Below are 27,038 nucleotides of genomic sequence, written 5' to 3'. Positions count from 1 at the left end.
GTTGTTCTGGTACAGGTCTTATCCACTAGACTCCCATTAAACTCCCAGGGAAGGACTGTGTAGAGGTCTGAGAGAGAAAATAGAAGCTTGAAAGGCGTGAGACAGTAATTTACCTGTGGTCCTATTTCATGGATTTCCACTTTTTCATTTTTGTGACAATCCAGGATCTATTACAACTAACATTTGCTGACCTTACCCTGGTGTACGCTATACCTTGACTCTACTACATCAACCGAAAGCAGGGGTCAAATGAACTGATGATAACACATGAGATTCTGCCATTCCAGTTTATTGAAATGAGTAAATTTATAGCTTTCTTTGCATACAGAAAAGTGCACAAGAAAATAAGTATGTACAAAACAATTATGTAGCTGTTCATCACTTTCAAAAATTCAATTCCCTAGAAATAGTTGCCTCCAGTTAGCACATTTAGGTACTTGGACATATAAAATACTATTTCAAGTCTGTGTTGACAATGACTGAGTGGGAAGTCAGATGGAAAATGATGCCATACGTGATCAGCTATTATCATTCAACGTAAAACCACAGGACTTTAGCTCGGACTACTTGGAGCTAAGCAGTAGAGGTTCAGGAGGCCACCATCTTGTTTAGATCCTGAGCAGTCATCCTCTTCTTCCACCTAAAGATAACATTGTATGTGGTTGATTAACACCCACAAGAACCTGAGCACTAGGGGTCGAGAGACAACATTAAAAAACCCAACATAAACAAAACAAAACAAAACTCATACGGCAAGAACAAACCCTTTGAACTGTGCTGACAATAGGACTGAAAATGAACTGGAAAGGTTTCCAAGGTTATGAGGAGAAAAATATCGCAGGCATTAGATTTTTAATGATAACACCGCAGATTTCTTCTCCCATTTATCATCCTACGAACTGCGAGACTGTGTGGCATCAAGAAAGCTTTCCAGTTACTTGATAAAGGCCTGGCATTACGCCCAAATAAGCACCTAATACGTTTGGCGCTATCACATTGAACTTTGTGATGTGTTTCTCTTCAGAACACGGTCCTTCTTTGCTGAGTTGAGTTCGATTTTTCTTCAACATGAACTGCTCTTCCGGAACTTCAGCTCAGGAGGATGGCCTCCTATTCCATAGAAAGGATAAAGGTTGTGCCCATTTGCAATTCTAGTTACTGGGATTAGAGATTACTGAGAAGGCAGAGAGGCTTCAGATCTGTGAATCATTAGATTTTTTTTTGCCCCACAAAACTCTGTTGTTTGCGAAAGAGAGGTAATGTTATATAAACCCAGGAGTAAAAATGGCTGAAAAGAGAATCAGAGGGAAAAGAAGAGGAGAGATGAAAAATGATTTTCCCTCATTTGCAATAGCTAGCAAGAGATTGGAGAAAGGACAGTCTTGCCCTTGAGAGAAGAATAGTGTTCAGACAGAGAAGTTATATCTTTAAAAACGTTCTTAGGTGTGTTCAAAGTCCCCAGAGAGAAACTGAACTTTTACTTTATTTTAGTTTAAAAATACTCTGTAAGTGATGGTCTGAAGCAAGGTTTAAGAAGGTGCCTTTTTCTACCACAATCTTTAGGTTTTATGCTCTGAAACAGAACCCCGAAACACTCTGAACCGTAAGGATTTTAAAATTTATTCAAAACAGTATGATCTGAGGGGTTGTGGTGGCTGCATCGCCCAGCCAGAGGGTACACAGCACAGTGCTCTAGAAGGTTCTAGGGACACAATAAACAAGGGTTCAAGGAGGGAAACTACTTCATTTACATTTAAGCTAGAGAGCTTAGGTTCTTAATTTATTTAAATCCATAGATTCAGTTTAGCTAAACAGAAAGTGGAAGGCATTCTACAAGTGGAAGAGGCAGCAAGAAATAGGGCAACAGATAATATGTCAAGGCTAGAACAAGGGCAGAGGTCAGGACTTGTCTGCCTATTAGCTTTGTCCTTGACTACTAAGGCCAACCTTTTTGTTCCTCTGGACAGTCAGCATGCCAAGTTCCTAGAGAAGTGTGGAGAAGAAAAAACCCATGGTTAGAAATTTTGGATTGACTATCAATGTATTAAATATTAAGTCATTATTTAAAAATGTCAGTCATAGTATCGCCTAGGACCGATTCAAGAGGATTGGATAGAATAGTCGATGTAGAATCTGTAATAAAGTGATTAACACAAATGATTAATAATGTTATCTATTTTCTCCCATGGCAATTGTCCCCCCTACCCCTCAACCTATATATTTAGCAGGTTGACCAAAATTCTCCTTCCTTCATGACCTAAAGAAGAAAGGGCCTCCAAAGAGAACTCTATAGTCAATTCAATTTAGCGCAAACACTCCTCCTAGATTTTCAGTGCGGTTTGTTCCTTTCTATTGTCCGCGTGTGCCTCCCCTGGAGAGGAAGCAATAATGAGTCTCTGTCAAGACTTCTAGCCCTTCAACATCTTCCATATATTACACTGCTTTATTAACATTAGAAACCATCTGGACGCCTGTTAAAATGAAGCTTTTCCTCAGCACCGAGGGGGATTCCTTAGGGCTGGGGCCCGGGAATTTGTCTTTTCAGTAATCTCACTCGGTTCTCTGAAGCTGATTTTGCAGAAAAGCACTTTCAGAAATACTGTAATTACAGAAGTGGAGTGAGGGGGGCTAATCCAAATTGCAAATAAACTCAAATCTTATTGTTGATCTCAGATTTAAGATATTTATCTATTTAAAAGAATTCAGCTCTACGTGGGTCAAGACAGTTTGGTAGTCTCACTTGAATGGGGCAAGACTGAAAAAAAAATGGGTTTGGGTTCTTTTCATTCTTCCTGTTGTTCACCCCTTTCAAAATGCAGATACGTCTCCTCTCCTCCACTAACTTCAACCTTTTAAGATTAAAGTTGCTTCCACTCACTGTTGAGAAAGAAAAACACCCCTCTCCTTTTCCCCTTCCCGGGTCTCAGTCTAAGGTGGTTACACACGATAACTCACCGAGGATAAAACCCACCAGCAGACTCACGTGAGCTCATACTACTTTTGAAGGAGGTACCGGCAGCTGTCACCACTTTGGGATTTAACATCGCCAGACTAGTTCAGACTAATTTAAGGCCCCTCACAAAGAAATACGTATTGATTTGGGAGGCAAGAAGTGTGATCATGATCTGTTTGGCTGACCTGCTTGGTGGCTTCAGAAGGTCCCCAGATTTTGAAAGTTCCATAGAAAACTGAGCAATTACTAGGAAGCTTTGCAATCACTTCAATATGAAGGTCAAAAATCTAGAAGGCTGTGTGTTATATTGAGTTTTACTTCCATACAGAAGTGAAATATCAAAAACACAGGATGACAGAAATCCATATCCATATGAGTATAGCACTGTTTTTTATACGTATGAGAACTCTATTCATAGATGTCCAGCCTATTCATTACTAAACTAGTTAAGTATAGTGTTCCATATCTTTCACTTCTCCATGACAGATTTAACTTCTTTCCGATTCTAAAATTAAAATTTCACCCTTACCCCCATGCCACCCTTTTTCACCAAACCTAAGCTTAGTAGGATCTTCTACTTACAGAAGTTAGGCAAAAGGATTTCCAAATGGATCCCTATATACATCGGAAGATGTGGATTGAGGAGAAGCCATCTATGGAGATAAAACCATCTAGTCAATAACCATAATTACAATTGTAAGAAAACAACTATAATTAAGACTTCTCAGATCCCTTTAAAAAAAATCACTTAGGTCACAGACTAATCAGATATTGTATGTGGGTCTATGATGACTTGTGTTTGCCTGCCTGTGATGTGTGTGTGTGTGTGTGTGTGTGTGTGTGTGTGTGTGTGCGCGTATTATTTACATCAAAACCAAGTTTCAGAATTATGTTTGCCTCCCAATGCAAAATGTTATTTTTATGAGCTAAGTAATTATGGGTGGGAAATTAGGAACTTAAATCTTTGAAAAAATTGTAAAGATACTATTTTGGCTCAATTTTCTTTCAAAGTGCTTTCCCGAGCTAGGTTAAGTGAGATACGAAGGACTTTTCTATATGTTATTTGTTTCTCAAGTTCAGGAGAGTAGTTCCTGCAAAAATAATCTTTCCCCAGTTTGAGTTGAGGTTTACACTGCGATGGTCCTCAATGATCAATCGTATTCAAATGTCCTTTACTGTCAAAGATACAAGCAAGGTTAATTCAGGAGGTGGTAACTCTATGTGGCGTGTACTTTGGAGCAGCATCTTCTAATAGTTGATACTTACAGAGGCTGGTGATGAACGGAAAGAATCTTTAGAGAAGGGGTTCTCAAATGCATTGTCAGCAGATTTGGAAACTGGCAGGGCACCTTGTCTGGGAGCTGGCTTTGGTAGTTCTAGAAGGTGAAAAAGTAGTCAGTAGACAAGCTTTCCCCAAATACATGCACAAGTTCTCCAGTCAGGCTTATCTTAGAAATTGAGTTCCATACTTGCTCCTAACGCACAGGCTCAGCGGCCATGGCTCACGGGCCCAGCCGCTCCACGGCATGCGGGATCTTCCCGGACCGGGGGCACGAACCTGTGTCCCCTGAATCGGCAGGCGGACTCTGAACCACTGCACCACCAGGGAAGCCCTAAGTTCCATACTTTTGAAACTGACATCAATGGAACAAAAATCACCACCAAATACCAGGACTCCCAGTGATTATTACAGGCAAATTCTTCCCTTCTTGGAAGAGGAAACCATGCATATTTGCTTGAAGTGGAAGCGATTCAGAATTCCCTCACTTAAAAGTACCTACATGGGGCTTCCCTGGTGGTGCAGTGGTTGAGAGTCCGCCTGCCGATGCAGGGGACACGGGTTCGTGCCCCGGTCCGGGAGGATCCCACATGCCGCGGAGCGGCTGGGCCCGTGAGCCATGGCCGCTGAGCCTGCGCGTCCGGTGCCTGTGCTCCGCAACGGGAAAGGCCACAACAGTGAGAGGCCCGCCTACATGGCAAACCTTCACCAAGCCTTGAGGCCAACACAGAAGTATGAAGCTCCGAGAGATTAAATCACTAATACAGTACAGCGAGCATTCAAATACTGGCTGCATTTTGAAGCGCTTTCGTTCTACCACACCTTTTTAACTTTCCTCGTTAGATGGGTAGTACAGTCCATACATACCTACTCATGAAAAAATGAGTCCTTATCACACATACAGCCTCCAGGTGCCATGACCCATTGAATTTCAATAGCTCCTGGCAGCCCTTTTAAGAATTGTCACAAGAGGGCAGCATTGGGCCAGCCCTTAGAAACAGCTAACTAAGGTAAAGTTAACTCCGTAAGGTAAATGGTTAAGTTGTCTCCATAACCCCTGCTAGGCAAAAAAAGCAAGAGTAAAGCTATTGGTGAGTCGGGAGAGGGTTCTTCTGAGGGACTCTGTGGGCCCATATGACAGTGGAATACTTGTTGGTACAGCTGACAGAGAAGTAGGTAGCTTACCATTGATTTTTCTCAACAGTTGATTAGCGTCAAAGTCATCATGGTCTGCATTCTCCTGAGGAATGCCAACTTTGTTGTTGAAGTAGTTGGAGAAGGCACTTGAAGTCCCAGCGGAATTCTGCTCTCCTTTCCTTGCTGGCACAGTAGGTGGCTGCCGCAGTTGGAAGTCCTTAAACATTTCTTTCACTTCCTTCACTTCTTTGTCCCCAAGTGGGTCCAAGGCAACGAAGGCATCGCTGGAGACGTCCTTCGGAGGGCCAGTTCTGGGAGGTGGCTGAGGAGGGGTGACCAGGAGAGAGGAGAGCATAGAAGCGGGCTGGGCTGACACAGTAGGAGCTGGAAAGACATTGCTCTGAAAAGGATTCCCCAGCGGGCTGGTTGATGACCAAGTATTGGGTGTCACGGATGCTGACGGGCCCCAGACTACAGGGGCTGGAGGTGAAGCTGAGGCTGCAAAGGATGAAGGCTGGTTCCAACCTGGAACAGCTGGGCTTGTGGTAAAGACGATTGGCTGACTGAATCCTGAAGGCTGACCAGCCATCATAGTGCCCGGGACCATTGTAGTGGATTGACTAAAGACTAAGGGCGCTGGGTTCCATGGTCCTGTCTGAGCAGATATAACTGGCACACCACCTGAAGGAGGGAAACGGGATAAAGGACTTATCAGTAAACTAGCCTGAAGAGGATCCTTGAGTTTCAGAGAGTCAGCTCTCCGGAGAGCATTTTTAGAGAGCATCTACATGCCAAACCTTTATTAAGCCATGAGGCTGACATGGCTTTTATTAGATTATTTCACTCCAAAGACGAAGTAGCTGTAGCAAGCATTTAAATGCTGGCTGCATTTCGAAGCCCTTTCTTTCTTCCACACCTTTTTCACTTTCCTCATTAGATAGATAATACAGTCCATAAGTACCCAGTCATAAAAAAGAAAATGAGCCCTTCTCGTACGTACACTGATGTCATTCAAACAGCTAGAACAGAGCCTGTCAATAGCATGAACCTACGTATTGAGTAAATACATTTACATATAGAAACCATGCTTGCTATGAAGTAAATTAATATAATCTATCAGGGCTTCCCTGGTGGCGCAGTGGTTGAAAGTCCACCTGCCGATGCAGGGGACACGGGTTCGTGCCCCGGTCCGGGAAGATCCCAAATGCCGCAGAGCGGCTGGGCCCGTGAGCCATGGTCGCTGAGCCTGCATGTCCGGAGCCTGTGCTCTGCCACGGGAGAGGCCACAACAGTGATAGGCCCGCGTACCGAAAAAATATATATATATAATCCATCAGATACTCTTGAGAAACTGATTTAATGTTTTCATTTGGCAACTGGCTCATGTCTGAGGTCTTATGGAGACTAGCTATCAGGCATATGCATTAGGCTTTAACATGTTTACATCCCAAAGAAACCATTTCAAAGCTTCCTTGTTTTTAAATGCTGCCAAGGTGGACACAGCTACATAAAAGGATGATAAAATTTGGTTGATGCCAAGATAGTTTTAGACTTTTATATACAAAAATGAAGAAAAGGCTAGTTTTCCTAGGAGAGCTGTTTCAAATAAAAGTGCTGCTTGCCATGTGTCACTCACTAAACTTTGTCAGAAGTTAGAACAGAGTATTTAAAAGAGGAAGAGGAAGAGAGGGAGATGAGATAAAGTGAAGCAAAAACACAAACAAAAAAAACCAACCCTTGCAATGTGACTAACAGCCTGTATCCAGGCATCTGCTCTTTGTGGGGAAATGGCTCTATCACCTGCACCCTTGCCATTGTTGATTTGTAATTCATTAAATCGCTAAAATCTAGGTCTCGCCAGTGTGCGCCCTCCTCTTCTTGAGAAGCTCATTCCCTACATCTTGTTCTAATACGTAGCACATTTTCTCTTCGGCCTCTTCCCAAGTGTATTAATGACCCAGTTAAACTGTCACCACTAACAGAAAACCCAAATTCAGCCTCATACCCATTCACAAACGACACTCTGCTCTCAAACCCTACTTGCTCTGAGCTTTGGAGCAGAGCATTCTTTAGTTATGAAAGTTTTCTAACCAAAGTAGGAGAAGGCCTTCAAACTTGGGTTAGGAATGTTTTTGTTTCCAGAGTGAGAAATATTCTTAAAACAACGTTCAGGGGGCTGATATGGTAAGATGTTGTATCTTGAATTTTCTTGGGACTGGAGCTTGGTCTTACTTGACTCAACTGTCATCAGGAACAACAGCCATCTGGCCGTGAACACGAGGTGTGCTCACGAAGACTGCTGGGTTTCAGAGGTGGGTCATCTTACTAAATCAACGTGCTTATTTTTGGGGTGAGGAAACTGGGCACAAGAATATTAATGATTACAATTGAGAGGGTCACAGTCTGTGAAAGAGGCTAAAACTCAGGCATACCACCTCCAAATCCAGCACCCTATCCTCCTGTTCTGTCTCCTTGGCATCAAGGAACAGAACTATATTTTTTATTAGGATGTTAATTCAAACACTTATTTGACATATACCGAAATGAGACTTCACGTACACTCAAGAGTATACATACAGGCAGACCTCAGAGATATTGCAGGTTTGGTTCCAGACCACTGCCATAAAAGGAATATGGCAATAAAGTGAGTCACGCAAATTTTTTGGTTTCCCAGCCCATATAAAAGTTATGTGTACACTATACTGTAGTCTAGTAAATGTGCAGTAGCATTATGTCTAAAAAAGCAATGTACGTATCTTAATTTTAAAAATACTTTATTGTTAAAAAATGCTAACCATCACCTGAGCCTTCAGCAAGTCATAATCTTTTTTGCAACAGTAACATCAAAGATCATCAATCACAGATCACCAGAGCAATGTAATAATAGTAAAAAAGTGTTTACTTTTTTAAAGTAAAATTACCAAAATGTGATACAGAGACACGAAGTGAACAAATGCTGTTGGAGAAATGGTGCTGATAGATTTGCTCCACTCAAGGTTGCCACAAACCATCAATTTGTAAAAAACTCAATATCTCCAAGGTACAATAAAACGAAGTGCAAGGGAACAGTTCTCTTAGATCCTATAATACAGGCTTCTAGAAGTGGCTTGAGTTTGAACAAAGTTATTGCTGGCATTTTAAAACCAATTACTTAAATTTTATTAACTGAAGCTAGAGTCACTCACTAATAATTTACACCAATTGGATGTGCAAAAATTGGATAGAATTTTACCATCTTTCATGTTGGATGACTTGCCTTCCCTTAGGAAAATGTGTGGCTTTAGTCCTAGATGGTATTAGTGGGAGTGGTGGTAAAAGAGAAAAATACATTTGAGAGGAATTAAAGGCTTTCCCAGTGTATACTTAGGCCAGCCTTCATTCCCGTCTACCAGATCGCATGCATCACGTTTCCAAGATATTCAAGGCCCTGCTGGAGAAAGGTAAGGAAAAAGAAAGTGTGGGTATAAAAAGTTAGTTTTATTAACCTTTAGATGCTAGATTAAAGTGCAGGGCAGCTAGTCAAAGCCAAAGGCTCAGCTTTCTACAATGCCCTTTCCCCACCCCCAGTTCTCCAGAGGAAACGGTCCCCCAGCTGGGTCCAGCGGAAGCCAGACCTACAACCTTCCATGGCTTGGCTGAAGATCCCTGCTAGTGGACAGGGGCTATACTGTAGGGCTCAGTTTGAGTCCCATGTCCAAACTGGGAAGAATCATCAGTATTCTGCAGTTGTATACCCCAAGGCCTCCACAGGGGCACCTAGCCAAAAAGCTTCACTTCGTCCGAATAAATTAACAGTTATAGGGTCCAGCTGTATTTTCAGGCTGACTTGTTAAATATCGGCTGTAAAAATTCTTCGGGGCATTGATATGAAACTACAAAGCTCTGCGATGTGACCTAGTCGCAGGCACTGCATACAAGCTCTCTATCCTTCTGCAGGGAAGGCACCAACCAGCTCCACTTGAGGGTGGAGGAGAAAGGGATGCAGAAAGGGGAAGACCCCAAGAGATATGAAGTGCTTGGGGAGAGTCTCCTGATGGTGTAAATGCCAAGCAGAGACCTGGAACAAGTGGGCTTCTCACACCTGCAGGGATTTCAGCCACTCAGCAGGTGGGAAACAACCCTCCTGTTGCTACCACACTCCAGATGCGATGGAACAGATTTAAGATGACAGAACCAAAATATTTTCCTTTGGCGGAAAACAGCAGGAAAAAAAAGAGTCCTGATAATTGACTCAGCAGGAGGCAGAGAAAGCCAAGATCCCTGGTCAAATTTTACAAAATAGGGGAGAGTCTCTCTTCACCCATAGCCACCCCCCCCCCCCCCGCCTCAGCCCCCTCCCAAGACAGAGTCTATTTGGAGCTTGTAGAGGTGACAAGAAGTAGAAAAACAAAGAGAAGCCCCAGCAGGAGAGCAAAGACCATTGTCGGGGTTTCTGAAGACTGTTCCATGGAGGCAGGAAAGAACTGGAGGCTTCAGGCAATGAGTAGCAGGGCCAGCCCTCGGCCGAGCGGCCTTCCCCAACGTCCTGCCACAGAGTGGGCCAGTGGCTTGCAGAGCTGGTGACACATTTTTGAATGACAGCAGCATCAACTCTCAGGTATCTGATAAAATTCCATCTCTTCCCTTATTTCTGTGTTCTTCTCAACTTCAGACTTCTGTACTGTGGACTTACTAACTCTACTAAGGCACCCAACTAGCCAAAATACCAGCAAGGAGCTGCTAAGGCTTAACTATTCAGAGACTGATCAGGATATATGCCTGTCTCACACCCACCATATGCCTAGAAACAGAGCTGGGCTCAGAACCTGGCACTTTCATTCAATTACTCACACTTGCTTCAGATTTAACTTATAGCCCTCTTGGGGTATATATCCCTTCCTTTAACCAAGAGGTTAAATAGGGGATAGCGCTTCAATTTAGTAATGGCAAAATTGCATGGAAGACATGCATGTTGCTACTTTTTCAAATAGAGATGATAGACAAGGCTCTCTCATCTCAACCCTGTTTCTCCAATGAAGCTGGTCTGGGCTTCAGAATCCCTTCCAACTGTCTTCAGTAAGCCATGACCGGTTGGTTCAGATAAGTGCAATACTAAAAATGGATTTCTTCTCACATGCCAATTCAAGGAGTCAAATTCCAGTTACAGGTCAAGAGTACCTAATAGGGGTGGGTTGTACAGAAGTAAAAGTGGGAGAAAGGCTCCCTAGGATGCTCAAATCTTATGCCCCAGGAACCCCTATGGATATGAAGTGCTCCCTCCTATGAATTACCATCTTAGGAGTGAAAGTAACAGAGCCAAACCTAACTCCATCTCTAAACACCTACCTAGACCCCCAAGGGGCCCTACTGGGGCAGCAGCACTTGTTTTGAAGAGGTCCAGGGGCTTGGTCTGTAGGGTTGCAGGTTGTCCTGGAGATGTCTGGCCTGGAGGTTCTGAGACGAGAGGAGCAAAGATGTCTGATGCAAGTAAGTCTTTTGCTGGAGACTGACAGGGCAGAGAGGGACACAGAGCAGTTACTCAGGAACAGTGAAATCCAGCTCTATTCTGTTTCCTACTCTGTACCTCGAATTTGCGAACACAAAAAGAGAAACTTTTCCCCATTATTGATAAATTATTATAACAAACTCCAAAAGACACACACACAAAAAGACACGGATCCTGGCAATGGACAGAATATTGGGTCTTGGTGACTGATGCAATGGAGGACCTACAAAGTGAAATCTATTTTGCTCATTTACACATTTGATTCTGTCTGGTCTCCTTATCAGCTAAAAGCTTGAAGCTGGGAGAGAAAGGGCAACTGTAAGTAGGTAGCCTAAATTTTCTGATCCTTCTTCTGGATTTAAACCATTCTGCATAAAGATGATACAGTAGTTTAATCATTAGGTTAGGCCAGCATATTCCAATGCGATTTTTAAAATGAAACTTATATGAACCCCATTTTAAATTGCTTTTGAAGGAAGTGGTAATAGTAAATATATAAGTTTCTTTTAAGACAATGGATTGTTCAGTCATTAATCAGAGGAGACAAACTCGAGAATTTTAGACCACCACCTTGGACATGAATGCCATATGCCGGGGTGTGTGGAGGCGTGTGTTAGTACGGGGAAGGTACAAAGAGAATCACAGGAACCCTTCCCCTCCCCTCCCAGAACGTGATGATCAAACTTACCGGAGGTACAGAAGCATAGCAGCATTAAAAATGGAAAAACTTGTGTTTAGTTAATAATATGTGACGACATGCAAATGGAAAGCAGGGTGTGACAAACACTGCCGAGTGAGAAGCTTAAAAAGGGTGACAGTTAGAGGAAAGTATTCCTGGAGAACGATGTGCCTTATCCCACCTCCTATGTTACAGCCACACAGGAAACTACAATAGCAGCAGGAAAGAGAGCTTGCATCACACCACCCTTCGGTACCGAACATGCATTCTGCCAATGGATATGTGGAGACAATTCACCTTAGCAGTCCTTCTGCCTCTTCCCGGTTTGGTACTTTGTGGAGGTGGGATAATGGCTATGGAGTCATGTGGTAAGGACTGGACAGAGCTTTCCAAGTCCTGCTTTACGCCATTCGGTACGGGCAGTCCTTTGGGAGGGCTTCCCACAAAAGGGTTCGGGGAGGATTTGATATGGAAGCCGTTCTGTTCTCTTTCAGATACCCCATTGTGAGTTCTCACTGCTGGCTGTGTTTGCGTACTTGATAAGGGCCACAGGCCTGCCTGAGCTTCCTGTTTGCCAGTCCGGTTAGAGATTTGGTCAAATTGCTGACCAAAGTAATCAACATCCCCGTTCAGGGGCCCGTCACTCAGAGGGGTAGACGAGCTAGTCAAATTCTCTTTCTTCTGATCTGGAGATTTGAGAGAATCAGACGAAGAGGGTGCCGATTGGTCTGGCTGTGCAAAAGGATCGTCACGGAAAGGATCAGGATTAGGGGTGGGAAAGAAGTTGAGATTGGCAGAAAAGGCATTTTCAGGCAAGAAAGATGCCTGAGGCTTTGGTCGAGGAAGAGAGCAGGAGGTGATGCCATTTGTTAAGAATAGATTTTCTCGTAAAGAATTCTGATTGGTGTCGATTTCAGAGTTTAGATCCACTAACAGGATATCTTTGCTTTCCTATCACATTTGGAAAGAAAAAAAAAAAGAAAATGTTAGTCCATGTTGTGACTTCAAATGAGAAAGCTACATAAGATGACTAGGGTTATCAAAATTTCCATTCGATTTCAGTCTTACTGGTTGACCATTACCTCCTCCCATCGCGTCCCTGAGTGCATTTACTAGTTGTGGAATAGGTCCTCCCTGCCCCTCCCAGGCCCTTTTAAGTCTCAACTTCATTGGCCCTTCATTCAGTGAAATCTTACTGTTGTTTACTTCACATGTCTCCCCTCACACTTTCAGACTGGCTGAGTTCATAATCATCATTGTTTCAATGCATGTCTTTGACAGTCTTAAAGGGAATTGATTTCGAGTCACTCTAAGTGACCATCTAAGTATATTGAGCTTGAAGGAAATGGCCTAGCCCCTCTTCCTACATGATGTACATTCCTATTGTACCCCCAGAGTCACCTAATATCACCTCTCTAAATGAGTGAATTCATTGCCTAATATAGTCATATCTTATAATTCTAGTTATAATAAAGTTTAAGGTCAAATATATTTCCCTACAATTGGTCTTTCCTCTAGGGGGGCAAAGAAGATTTTCCCCTCACATCACAGCCTGCCAGGTATGCCTCTTTAAATACTTAAGGATCTTTTTGAAGGTGCAGCCAAGTTGGATCTCTCATTCTCATCATCCTAGTCTCTCCTCTGGACGTACTCTTTTGTCTATGTCCTTCTAAAAACATGGTACTCAAAATACTGATATAATCTAACATAATATATCACATTAACCTCTCATAGTTGTACCTTTTTTCGTAATATAGTTTAGTGTTGCCTGTGTCATGACAGGAGTCTCCTCTACTTAGTGGATAAATTCAACTAATGTTTAAGTCACCTTTAATTTATGTATAATCTAATCTTTAATTTATGTACAAGGTGGAGATATGGGTTTAAGAGTTAATCTGAAAGACATACTAAATGAATAACTCTACAAATTCTATTCCTTCCCTATCATTTTTCAGTTATGTTAATTATTTGGATTCTCAATTGTCAGATATGACATTCTTCTTAGCATAAAAGCAGCAAATTCGATAAATCTGACCTGTCTTTATTCAGGGCAATGACACAACTAATTAGGATTCACCCTGGGATATAGCTATCATACTGACAGACCTTCCTTCTGATTGACTTTGATCAATTAAATACTTAACTATGCTAGCCACAGAAGAATATAAACAATAAAAACTGTCAGGCTGAAACGGAAGTTAGTTTTCTAGCATTCTCCTGGGCAGATTATTAAATATTTTGGTCATTGGGACAATGATCAAGACGATCTCAAGGGAATATAAAATTCTCAAACTAGCAAATAAAAAGGGAGACTGAATAGGTCTCCTCAGGTTTAAGAGAAAAGAACAAAATTTTTTAAAGTTTAGGTCCTAAATCAGACCTAATTGGTATTCTATATTTTGGCTTCCTTCACTGTTAGGTATAAAGGCACAATTTTTAAAAGCCAGCTTTTCTCTTTATAACCAGAAGAACTTGTCAGAAGAGAGAGCTTGTAATTAAAAAACAAAACAAAACAAAAAAAAACTTAAAAAAAAATCAAAGAAATTGATTGGAAGGCTTCTTAATGCAGGGATCTTTAACAATCAAAAGGTAGGACAAAATGTATTACGAAAGCTTGTGATTGTAATATTTATTCATTTATTATGAGCCACCTCTGGGTTAGAACAGTTGGGTGTTCACAGCTGGTAGAGTTCTCCTTCATTTACTTCAGAAGAAGTCCTTAGGACACCAAACAGGAGCCACAATGTTAGACTTCTGAATAGTCACCCTATAAGTAAAATGTATAAGGCTCTCCTCAGGTTGAGGTCGTTGTTAATCCAAGATTAAGAGTCTGATTCATAGACTACAACTGAAAGATGTAAGACTTCTCGTCCACCCTCTTGGTCAGCATTTCTTTAATTCTCTGCTGTACTGTAAACACTGCATCCACTTGGCCGTCATGTAAGCACCAGAGAGACAAGAACTGAGCATGAAATATAGTCCCTGCTGTTAAGGGGCTCCAGTAAGAGGGTCAAGCAGGCAACCAAGAAGGTGTGTCTGCACAGACAAGGTTTAAAATACTAAGTTCTAGCCTAGCTCTTTTGCAGGTAGCTCATCTTGCCTAACCATTCCAGCCTACCAAATCCTGGACCTCCCTACTCAAAGCCTTCAGTGACTTCCTGCTACTCCCCAGTATTAAAATAATTTCCATTAGCCAGACTTTCAAAATGACCCACCAGGAGACCTTTACTTTTAGCCTAACTACTACTCTATTTTCCTACATACTTCAAAGACCCTACTCAAGTTCAGGTTCCTTACAAAGCTTTTTCCCATTGATCCTTCTATTTCAACTTCACCTGTGCCCACCCATGGCATCTTACGTATATATGACACTGTGCTTTGTGCCCTGATACCTATCCCCATACCAGATTTAATGGGGAAACCACACTTTATGTTCTTTTCATAATAACCATGCTTTCAAATGGTCAAGTTTTTAAAGTTAGAGATCATGTCTTTTTGGTCTTTTTCCTCTTTCCTTTTTCTTTTGAGATACAGTATGGAAGAATATTGTTCAAGTGGTTTGGCGAAAAAAATTACATTCTAAGGTATGCTACTTAGTTTGCAACATGAGCTTTACTTGAAATGCAGAAAACTATTTTGTATAAATGTTGGGGGAAGGGTAGCTGGGTTAGGGAACCACTAATAAGGTCTAGCTAATTTAGATTTCTGCCTTTCTTCCTCTCTTCCAGAGCAACTGATGTGAGATTTCAAAATTTTTAAACATGCTGGTTTTATCAAGTAGAGATAAATCTATTTCGTGACCTATGAATATGGAGTCAGTATGTAAGAACACACTGGCAAAGTCTAACTAGCACATAATTAGCGCCATTAGCATTCTTTTACTTATCAGATACCATCACTTTGATGGTATTTATCATTTTAATTTATTGTTAGTTTAGCTAAAACTTGCATTTTATTTCAACAAGCCAAAAATTCTTAGAATGCGTAAGGTCTCATAAGAATGAGACTCAAGATTACTCGTGTTGTTTTTCATTTCCTTTTTTAGAACTTTCTAGAAGTCTACAGATGCAGATTAAACAGTCAGTGCCTCCTTGCCTATCCCACTGGAATTCTACATCACAGCTTGAGTGTTTTGATCTCTTTTAATATACTACTGGTTTCAATGTCAGTAATACTTGGAATGAAGGTCATTCAGATGTCAATTTACTTTGGGAGCTACTCACGGAGGAGGGGCAAAGTTGCCTAGGAATCAAAAAACCTCAGATCTACGATGGACCTGTCAGGATTATCTAATCTGGTATTTCAAAAAGTTTATCCTTACAATGGTAACAAATGTTACGAAAAACATTTTATGTTTTACAGACAAACATAAGGTTTTACAAAAAGTTTTACAGACAAATGAGTTAGGACTCACTACTTGAAAGAACATTAAATGGGCTTCTCTAATGCGGGCTTTTTAGGATCTCTAAACGTTATATTATGCATTGTGATTCTCATAAAAGGAGGGGTAGAGAAGAGGGTCTGCAGTCCCTGATCCTACCCGTCTCACTGGGCCTGGGCATGTGTGAAATTGCATAGGCGTGCCATTCTCTGCAGTACTCCAGCAAGTGAGACTTTTAGTCCTCAATCTGCTGCTGCTTTAATTCCTATGACCCTCTTGGTCACAGAGGCTTGCTTGATAATTTCCTGATATAAGAGACCCCTAGATAAACATTCTCCCCAACGTTCTAGACTGATACCCTTTTTATCTAGTTATTGCCTTCTCATTTTTATGTTCAAGTCCAGAAACTCACTTACTCAGAGGCATTACCTGAACCTCTAAACTGGATAAATACCTTGTAAGTAACATCAACTGTTAGGCTTTGTGATTAGTTTTAATGTTGGTCTCCCTGCTAGACAGTAAACTCCATGATGTCATTGATATTGTGCCCTGCAAACAGCAGGTACTCAAGAAACTGTTAAATAAATAAAATAAGTTGTAAGAAGTCATTCAAAATTACAAGTAATTTCACTTAAGGACTGTTTTGGAAGGTCTGAGACTTAGGCTTAAGCCTTGAAACTGGACCTCTGCTTGGGTAAATGAGAGTTTTCTTGAATCACCATTTCCTTATTTGTAAAGAAAAATACTGCTCCATTCTCACAGAGTTGTTACAGATCAATCAATAATAAGACTTGATACACTATAATATCCTGTAAAGAATGAGCAACTTTTTTAACAAAGACAAGCTTTGGTTAAATATAACTGAGCCTCTTGTTTTAAGTCTTATTTTACACCAAGCTTATGCTGCTAAATCACGACAGAAAGAATAGAAAAAAAAAAAATGAAGAGGCCAGGAGTCTATACAATTAGTCATCTAACAAACATGTTTCCTTCAAGGAGGCTTACACCAAGGACTAATATTCAACTCCTCCTTCTGATCCTAAGTAATACCCAGACGGACTACATTGCCTGACCTATTGCTCAGATTTAACTTCTAAGCAACATTAATGTATCTGAAGTAGTGCTGATAGGCTCCCATGGTGACTTAAGATGCAAATTTGTTCTAGTAGCCATTTACACTTTATGCAGAAAAATCAGCAGTCACCTTCCAAGTTTCAATGAGATGCTCAAGATTTCTGGTTAATTGCCAGTTTGAGTTATAGATGTCATTTCCATTACATTGCAAATTTAAAAACAGACACTTACTGTTGGACTGCTTAGGTCAGGAGGTGTAGACATGTCCCCAAACAAATCCATCTGGTCAACACCCTTAAAAAAGTATTTTGATTAGATTCAGATGTGTCTATTAAAAAAGATGATTTTGTATATTGTTGTAATTGTTGCCTAAACTAAAGTTTAGGAAAATAGTTGTCACAGCTGGATTTTCACTTAACTAATACAGATTTGATATTAGGTTATTTAGGTCAGAAAGTGTAGACAAGTCCCCAAACAAATCCATCTGATGTACACTTTTAAAAAAGTATTTGGATTAGATTCAGAAGTGTTTACTAAAAAGATCACTTTGTATATTGACATAAATGTTATACTAACAGTTAGGGAAAGAGTTGTCGCAACTGGATTTTATTAACAACATCTTTAGGAAGCAAATCCCGTGTTCAGGTAAGTAAGAATCATAAAAAATCACATACGTACCAATTTCAGTTTGCAAGCTTGGTCATCAAGATTCATTAGGGCCTCACTCCCATTCTGAAAGGATGGCAAATATTAAAGGTTTAGTTGGTGAGTTTTCCCTACACAGTTTAATTTCCTAGTGTATTGGCTTGCTAAGAAGTTTAGATTTTGGCACTACTCATTCAACTGTACATCTTCTACGACCAGAAGGGTCATGAACACATAGGAATAAAACTAGAAGGGAAGCCTGCTTGGGCAGGTGGCAAACAAGGGCTTATACACATCACACGTGCAATTCACGAGAAGTAAAGATGCGGTTTTACCTCTACTGCTTTGCTGGCTTCTTCCATCTAAAAAGAAAGACACAAATTCAGTGATCTCAGTAAATTATAGTTAAAGAGAATTAAATAAAGGAATAAATATACCTATGGGTTCACAAAGAGAAAGCAAGAGAGAGTCTTGCATATTATTTCTGCCCTACATTCTCCTCCCCTTTTCATATCAATACTGGATTTGAATAGCATTATTGGACTTGGTAGTCCTGGAATCGATGTGAAGTTTATAGGGAGAAAATACAAGAGTCAGGCACTAGAAATCAGAAGGGCCTAACTATAACGTCCAAACATTGCCCTATTGGGAAGAACAAAAGATATATCACTTTCTATACTTTGAAGAGCTACATAGATGCCAACACTCCAGGCAGGCCATGTGTTCACATAATGTTCAGACATGGTCTTGAATGTTGTATTAAGTCTAATAGAGCCTGTATTAGATAGTACTTGCCTTTTTCTTTTCTTCTTCCTTTTTCTTTACATTATAGATGACTTGGAAAAGGTCTTTAAGATCAACAACTAGTGGCTCAGCCTGAAGCAAGAGAAAGCATCTTTATCAGAATTTTAATCTTACTATTTTCTTCCCTTTGTCCCCCATCAGTTCTGATTAGTAATGTTTCCTTCCTTTCTCTTAAAGCTCCTTCCTACCCTCCCCTGGTTTGTGGAAGATCACCACCACTCCCCACCCCAACCCTCAGATACATAAAATACTTAGATAAAACAAGAAGCACAATGATAATTTTCCAAGTCCTCTCAAGATTTCTGGGAATAATTGACTATCGTTCTAAAATCAGCAATGATCTTATGAGAAGGTCCGTTCTAACAATGCTTGTGCCACACACTACATGGGTATCAATGACATTTAAAGAAGATTCCTTAGACTAATTAAAGATAGTCATCCTCTGAGGTACTGTTTAGTCCTCCTACATCCAATTGTTTCCAGCAAGCTCTCTAGTTTAGAGACACACACTCTCATGTTCAAGTCCCCCTCCAGGTATACTTCAAGGCTTAGAGCTTACCTGTTGCCCTGTTTTTATGGCAAAAAACTGGTGTTGGCCTTCCCCTCCACACACATAACCAAATGCTCGGTTGTCTGTCACATCACGGGCAATGAAAGAAATCTTATTTACTGGGTGTTCATGCTCTATTACCTAAAAAAGGGACATCAAAAATGGTGCATTGAGAAAACTAGAATCTATTTGTAGATTCTCTCTGGAGCACAACTAAGCATCAGATACCAAGGCATATACGAGAAGGCTAAAACATTTGAAGATTTTTTCACTCCTGGTTGAAGGCTACTGCTACATTTATCGTTGCTAGGAAGGGCTCAAAAGGGGAAAACAAAACAAAAAACCTAACAACAAAGAGTAGAAAACAGAAATAGAAAGAATGATCCTTCTTAAACTATCTATACTTGATTCTCTCTATCCCAAAGATGTGATGCCACATCGCAAGGAAGGACTGAGGATTAGGAGACCAAGGATTTCTAAAGCGAAGATGGAACGTATCACCTCTAAAGCATTCCAGGGAGGTCTACTTTCTCAACTCAACAAACTCAAGTGAATGGCATAATTAAGCTAGAGGAGTGTTCACAAGGATCCTTTGACTGCCTCAGACTGGCCAGAGAACCCTCCTAAGTATTATTGGGACAGTTACCCCCAATACATTCTGGAAGTCACCAGATTCTGTCATCAAGTATTTGTCAACATCACACAGATGTCCACGTCATTATACAGGAGTTTCATGTGGCAGGGCTTATTGGTTTAGCAGTGCTTCCCCTGCTATTCCCCTCCCCCGTTTCTCTTGACCCTTTCAAGTAGATGGTAGGGCTCAACTCTTCATGCATATTTGTAGATGCTCAGAATGTGTCTTGGCTTTTGTTTCCAAGCACCTAAGACCACTGAAAAGTTTAGACTGGGCATCTTAGGAGGTTTGGGAGTGAGAGAATGCTTGTGTGGGAAAAGTGCCACCATTCTCTGGCAGGCTTGTGAAAACAAGAGTCAAAAGATAAGGGACAGTGGAGACAGCAGTGCATGAGGACAGCAGGGTGGGTGAGCGTGTACCCGGGTTCCAGGGCCCTAAGTTTGACCAATGGATTTTGCATATTAGATAATGGGAATCTCTAGGAAGGGCTGAATAGTAACTTGAGGTCTTCCCACAGTATCCTGATACAAAACTACTGTGCAGCAATGAAAAACATTTTAAGCAGATGAATCTGATGATGTTGTATTTAATAGAGGGAAAAGAGTCCCAGAAGACTGGAAGTATGATAGCTTTTGATAAGGCCCAAACAAACAAACAAAAAATAAGCAAGACTGTTCATGTGATAGAATAAGAGTAACCACAAAAAATGAGCAAGCTTACATCTATGGGGTAAGGAGGAAGGGAAAAGAGAGAAGGAGAGAAAATGGAAGATGTGTTTCAGATAGTATTCTCTGTTTGGTTAGCCAGTAAGTTCACCCGTGACCTTATATTAAAATGAGACCCATACATAGATCTATGATAGCATCACAAACCAGTGGTTAGGACTGATCTTGTGCTGTATATCTTGGTCCAAAAAATACCTAACTGATATCTATGGCATACCGGTGTTTAGGTTAGACTTAATAGACTTGAGGTTCGCATCTATTATAGGAAATAAGTTTCAAAATAAAGTTTCTTGACCCCTCACCTCCTACCCTATCTGTTTTTTTTGCCTCTTACTTCTGGAGAAGTGCAGTAATACGTAATTTTTTTTTTTCCCCTACAGAATTTTGAAAAGGGAAAAGGGGAGCTGAAATTTATGTCACAAATTATTTGTCAGACTCAGGCGGTCAGAAAGGTGTCAGTGAATTCTTACCCCAGTTTTCTCATCAATGATTTTTATTCCAGAAAGAGAAATGTTGACCCAGATCCTTTGTTTGTGCTGTCCCTGAGACCGAGCAGCTGCCGCCATTCCCTGATGAAATTGGGAAAACGAGGAAAATCTAGTTAAAAGAACCCTATGATGCTTCTGATTCTAACATTTTTAAAGGCAATCAGCTTTGTTTTCAGCTTGGTTTACCATCTATGAAAGGATTAGGCATCTTTCATAAGAGACAGCAGGATGAAATAGAAGACATTGAGCCAGGCAATTACTAGTCAGCTCTGTGAACTTGGACAAGTCCTCATTCCCTTGGCCTCCGAATAGTCACTGGCAAAGACAAGAAGACTGCACCAGAGATCTTCAAACATATTCAAAGATGTTCCTTCTAGGCCTTGTCTTATTTAATGAGTATTACTTCCTTAATTAGTTTCACGGCATGGCAGTATTAGAATTTAAAAATTTAAAAAAACCAAAGGGCTAACACTAAAGAACACCAGTTTTGAAGCCGACTCCTGAATTTTACCTGAATACTTCCAGGCTCAGAAATTTGGTCTGCTCAAAGGAAAAGGCATCTAGGGTCCTGCTACACTTGATTAAATCAGGTCTCTAGACAGCACTCAGAATATGCAAACAAACTCATGGCTTCTCATAAAATGCAGCACCGCTGGATCAATTACGTGATTAGAAAAGTTTTTCTTTCAAATAATTGAGATATAGGTAAATACAAACTTCTAATATCATTTCCTCTGCTGCATATTTGCTTATGATAGAGACAAAGTATGCTTTTCCCCTTTACCTTTAGTTTCATCATAGAATCTTGGCTCATTTTATCCCCTCTTGCATCGGGCACATCATCAATGCCGATTAGCTTGGCCTTGTATTTCACACCATCACCTTTGAATCTGGCCAAAAGATATTCATCTGTCTTTTCAGTGCCTGAGAAAAGAACGAAATAGAGGATAAAGTTTATAAATGTATTGAAATATCAGCCCCAGGTATGACTAAATATGTTCCAGGATCTAAAAATCTGAGTAGTAAATATCTTGATTATTCTACAGTTGATCAAGTATGCAATATTCTACCCTTATCCTTACTTCCTTTGAGTAAAAAAAAATCACACTGTGTAAAACTGTGTATGGCATTGGGGCGGAGAGAAAATAAACTCTTAAAGATGCAGAATGGGCTGAGTTATGGGAAACGTACGGGAATATGTGAGATGGGATTGGGGGATATTCTTCAGCATCGTTTTTTTTTTTTTTTTTTTTTTTTTTTTTTTTACGGTATGCGGGCCTCTCACTGTTGTGGCCTCTCCCGTCGCGGAGCACAGGCTCCGGACGCGCAGGCTCAGCGGCCATGGCTCACGGGCCCAGCCGTTCAGCGGCATGTGGGATCCTCCCAGACCGGGGCACGAACCCGCGTCCCCTGCATCGGCAGGCGGACTCTCAACCACTGCGCCACCAGGGAAGCCCTCAGCATCGTTTTAAAAATATTTTTTAAAACGAATATAAGGAGGATAATACTTTTTTTTTTTTAATGAAAGGAAAATAAGCCACTGCACAATTTACTGGCATCTTTGAACTGTCAATAAAGTGAAAGAGAATTGTGGGTAAATTCCCTTGGAAATAACTAAGATAATTATCCATCTTTATAACTTCTTTTGCTTCTCTTCTCATTCCCATTTCTAAAGCGTGGACATGAAAGGCAAGGAAATCACGGCATATTCTCAAACTATGAATGATTAAGGATGCTGACACTTTCTAGTGGTACTTCAGGTCAAAAGAAGAGGGTCTCATAAAATAAAGATCTTGATTTTTCTAAAACGGCTACTTCAGTAAAGCAAAGTGGTATATAGGTTACTGAAAGATAACCATGTAATACTTGATAGTTGCATTTCCCAACTGAACAAGATGTATGAAAGCTTCCCAGCAGGACCCAAATTGGTGCAACCACAGAGTTCAGAGATACGTCTTATTGTATATGGATCGGACCAATCTCCTCTGCCAAAGTCTTATTTTCCTGTTTAGGAAAAGTTGACACTTGGCTGAGATTGAATTAAGGCAAGGGCCAGCTCTTACTTTGCCTTGAACGTCACACTTCGTCACTGGTAACCACCACTAGCTCCCCTCATTGGCCTCAAGAGGACTTCTCCATACCTTTCTTCTTTTCCTTCTTTGATGGTGCCTTTGGTGCGGCCTGTTGGTCAGGCTGACCATTAGTTGCACTCGTTTCTGCTTCGTTAGACATGGCAAGGAGGCAGACAGCCAACTCCAGCACCAGCAGACACTTAGTGACACCCAGCGATCCCCGATGGAGACGTCTCAAACAAACATAACCTGCTGCAGACACCTGTGGGCAGAGTTTAGAGGCATAATGAGATCATAACATAGCAAACCCAGATTTCATGTCCTAATAGGCCCACAACCCGTGATTTGGGAGCGTAGTTCTTCAGACTCATTTTGTTCTTTCTTCTCTGTTAGACTGAACTCTGACAGCAGGGGAGTGGGTAGGACTGTTTCCTTTGTAGTTTCCAAAATACAAAGAGGGTATTTACCAGATGTTCCTTTAAGTAGTTGATATCTGATAACATTTAATGTGATTATAGGTACAAACTATTGATACTATGTATAAAATAAAAAAGCTACAAGGATATATTGTACAGCATGGGGAATATAGCCAATATTTTATAATAACTATAAATGGAGTATAATCTTTAAAAACTGTGAATCACTCTGTTGTACATCTGAAACATATAATATTGTAAATCAACTATATCTCATTAAAATTTAAAAATAATGTTATTATCTAGCTCAGAAATTCATATTGGAACTTTGGCATAAAAATGTAGTATTAAAGATAGGGATCAAAACGTGTCACACGTAGATGAATAAGTTTTCATAGCAAAGTTTTAAATAAATTGAATGCTGAGCTGAGAAGATTGCACTGGCATCTGAAATTGGGCATTAAAAATTCTGGTTCCTGGGCTTCCCTGGTGGCGCAGTGGTTGAGAGTCTGCCTGCTGATGCAGGGCACACCAGTTCGTGCCCCGGTCTGGGAAGATCCCACATGTCGCGGAGCGGCTGGGCCCCTGAGCCATGGCCGCTGAGCCTGCGCGTCCGGAGCCTGTGCTCCGCAACGGGAGAGGCCACAACAGTGAGAGGCCCGCGTACCGCAAAAAAAAAAAAAAAAAAAAATTCTGGTTCCTCAAAAAATCATGTAACTATATAGAGAGTGATGAGGAGAGTTATGAATTTTATCTTATTCATAGATAAATATTTTTTAAGTATTAAGATTCTGCACATGATCTCCAGAGCTATCTAAGCACTATATTTTAAAAGCCATCCATTTTTGACACTAGCGCACATATCAGGGAAAGAATGGATTTTTGGGGTGTCTCATTGTACATATTTGGTGCTATTATTTAGTATTACTATCCTCAGAACCCTTTGGTATGTGCTCCACAAAGCTCGCCTATGTACCACAGTAGGTAAAACAAAAAAAAAGTCGTCATTGCTAGCACACAGAAGTCAAAACTAACATTTCAAAAGGTTCTTTCACCTCCCAGGAGTGAAAATTTCTACACAGCTCCTGAGAGCGCTAGGGAAGGTTAACTTTCGACGTGAACTGAAGGCTAAAGCAAAGAAAAGCCACTCATGGTGGTGTAATCCTGTGAAGACCATGAATGGGCTGGTACATTCGTCCTACCCCCAAAAGCTCTCTTCATTTTTTTATAATCTTAACAGTCTTTTAAAATACATACATACACAATTACACAAATCTGTATATGGTTAATGTTATCTGAATTATTTCATTTGAAGATTTAGTCATTAATTTTTTTATTAAAAATTAAAAAGAATTTTTTAAAAATATTTATTTATTCATTTTGGCTGTGCCGGGTCTTCGTTGCAGCATGTGGGATCTTCGTTGTGGCATGCGGGCTACTTAGTTGTGGCATGCAGATTCTTAGTTTTGGTAAACATGCAGGATCTAGCTTCCCGACCAGGGATCGAACCCGTGCTACCTGAATTGGGAGCATGGAGTCTTACCCACTGGACCACCAGGGAAGTCCCATTAGTAGTTAATTTTGCCCAGAGACACCTGACTGGTAGGTGGCTTGGGAGACAGTCTATTTACAGGTGAAGACTATAGGGGACTCAAAGCCTTATTTACTCAAGATTTAGTTGGGGGCCAGGCACTATTAGCCCTTTAACTGTATTAACTGCAGAACGTTCATGGTAACTCTATGAGTATTATGATACAGTATTATTTCACTTTTCCAGAGGGAAGGCCAAGGCACAGAGGTTTTAAACAACGCAGCTGCTAAGTTGAAACCAGGTCTCCAACCCAGGCTGTCTGGCCCCAAGCCAGAGTTCCTTAAACACTACGCTGATGAGTCTCACATGGGAAGCCTCATGCTGGCTACAGAGATGCTCTATTATATACTTAGAGTGCCCCTCACCCCCCCACAAAAAAGATACATCCAAGTCCTAACTCATGAACCCTTGTATGTGACCTTATCTGAGAAAAGGGTATTTGCAATTGTCTTTAAGTTAAGGCTCTTGAGATGGGATCATCCTAGATTTAGGGAGGGTCCTAAATTCTGTAACAAATGTCACTATAAAAGAAAGGCAAAGGGAAGTTTGAGACACAGAGACACATGGAGGAAGTGATATGAAGACAGAGGTAGAGATGGGATTGATACATCTACAAATCAGGAACGCCAAGGACTGCCAATGTCCACCAGGTGCTAAGGGCGAGGCGTGGAATGAGCTCTCCCTCAGAGCCTCCAGAAGGAACGAACTCCAATGACACTTTGATTTGGGGGCTTCTGGCCTCCAAGACTGTGAGAGAATATATTTCCGTTGTTTCAAGTGACCCAGTTTTTTGTAATTTGTTATGACAGCCCTTGGAAACTAATACACCACCTCTATTTTGTGTGCCTTGGTTGGCTTCATGGTTCCAAGATTTATTTCCTGACAACATGATAAATCTCTTAGTCATATCCATACTCTTCTAATTTCAGGAAGCCAACAATAATTTTCTTAATTTCAGAGAACGTATCCCAAATCAAGAGGATATTTACCCACATTAACTATGTCAGGAGGTGAGATAAGCTCTGATCTAAGGAGACACATCAGCATTCATCCTCCTGCATCCTCACCTTCTCCCCAGTGGGCCCTTTCTTCTATCAGTTGCTCATCTCATCTTAGAAATAAGGAAAACATTTCTGTGTGACCCTGTAGTCCTCCAGTTATCATCTTATGATCTAAACATCTAAAATTGATGGGCACTTACCCTCCACCTTTTCATATCCCCTTCCCTTCATAGGACTGTTCATCTTAACGTTAGTCACAGCAAGTCAACTTCAGCTGCTAATGGCTCTCTTGACCAAATCCAATTACTTCGCTTTCATCCTTTTGGGGGTATCCGACTGCATGCATCAGATACCTACACCTCTTTGAGAGCCCTTTTCCCACCATTTTTTGCTCCCATGACAGCCCTGAAGCTCCAGTCCATGGCTTGTGTTTATTGAATTGGGATAATCCAGATTTTTGTTGTTAAATGATGAAGCTCCCTAAATTTTAGAATAACATTGAAGGATTTCCTACTTAATCTTGGGGCTCCCCTTGCATTTAGGACAAAGATTGAGACTTTTTCACTTTATATATGAGACTCAAATATTTTACCCCTACGTATCTTCAACATCCTTTTCTTTCATTCTTGGATAGAAACGTCAATACTTCTCATTTCTTTTAGAAAACATTTTGGTTTTGACTCCTTCCCTTTTCAAATCAGCATAGCTCCCTTTTCCCCCATTTTCCTGCCCATCCCAGTTACCTATTTGTCCCTGAAGACTTTCCCTTCCTCCCCTCCAATTCTGGCTGGAAAGTAACCTGGCATAAGAGTTTGTCGCCCACCTTTAAAGCTGATACCATACTTTTCTGTAGCATACATATTATTTCTGAGAAGAAAAGACTTATTAGCTCATTAAACATGGGAAGTTTTATCCTAAAGTGAGAGTATTTTAATGGAATTTGAGAAGTGCCACAGAGCACTCTGAGGGGGCTTGGGAGAGGGAATGGTGGTGTGCGGTTTAGTCATAAAAGTGATACAAGATGTAACAACCTTATAACTCAAAACCAGCATCAAATCTGGTGTCGGCAGACAGGGCCAAAATGGAAGAGCTCTAAAGTGAGTGGTGCTACCTTGGTTTTAAAG

The 27,038-nt window shown here is 40.9% G+C and overlaps 1 protein-coding gene across 5 annotated transcripts in view; it reads right to left on the bottom strand.

Annotated features, from left to right (window-relative positions):
• Positions 1 to 268: 268 nt before the first annotated feature.
• The window catches only part of DAB2 (DAB adaptor protein 2), a 52,894-nt gene continuing 26,124 nt past the window's right edge, over positions 269 to 27,038 (bottom strand). The window contains exons 2-16 of one of the 5 annotated variants that reach the window (XM_032626247.1): positions 22,976 to 23,168; positions 21,619 to 21,758; positions 20,817 to 20,915; positions 18,997 to 19,128; positions 18,429 to 18,509; positions 17,969 to 17,995; positions 17,667 to 17,720; positions 17,220 to 17,282; positions 11,831 to 12,484; positions 10,695 to 10,854; positions 5,418 to 6,050; positions 4,220 to 4,329; positions 3,536 to 3,606; positions 1,948 to 1,983; positions 269 to 1,110 (exon numbers count right to left, since the gene is read on the bottom strand). In XM_032626247.1, coding sequence (XP_032482138.1) covers positions 3,541 to 3,606; positions 4,220 to 4,329; positions 5,418 to 6,050; positions 10,695 to 10,854; positions 11,831 to 12,484; positions 17,220 to 17,282; positions 17,667 to 17,720; positions 17,969 to 17,995; positions 18,429 to 18,509; positions 18,997 to 19,128; positions 20,817 to 20,915; positions 21,619 to 21,758; positions 22,976 to 23,066 — 2,310 coding nt within the window. In that variant the 5' untranslated portion in view covers positions 23,067 to 23,168 and the 3' untranslated portion in view covers positions 269 to 1,110; positions 1,948 to 1,983; positions 3,536 to 3,540. Of the gene's footprint in view, positions 1,984 to 3,535; positions 3,607 to 4,219; positions 4,330 to 5,417; positions 6,051 to 10,694; positions 10,855 to 11,830; positions 12,485 to 17,219; positions 17,283 to 17,666; positions 17,721 to 17,968; positions 17,996 to 18,428; positions 18,510 to 18,996; positions 19,129 to 20,816; positions 20,916 to 21,618; positions 21,759 to 22,975; positions 23,169 to 27,038 lie in introns of all 5 variants that reach the window. The other 4 variants (XM_032626248.1, XM_032626246.1, XM_032626249.1 and 1 more) reach the window with 4 other exon arrangements.

The sequence above is a fragment of the Phocoena sinus genome, chromosome 3 (genome assembly GCF_008692025.1).
Source record: "Phocoena sinus isolate mPhoSin1 chromosome 3, mPhoSin1.pri, whole genome shotgun sequence".
Lineage (NCBI taxonomy): Eukaryota > Metazoa > Chordata > Mammalia > Artiodactyla > Phocoenidae > Phocoena > Phocoena sinus.
Note: the sequence above shows the minus strand (reverse complement) of the source record. Positions and strands in the feature narration are given on the sequence as shown.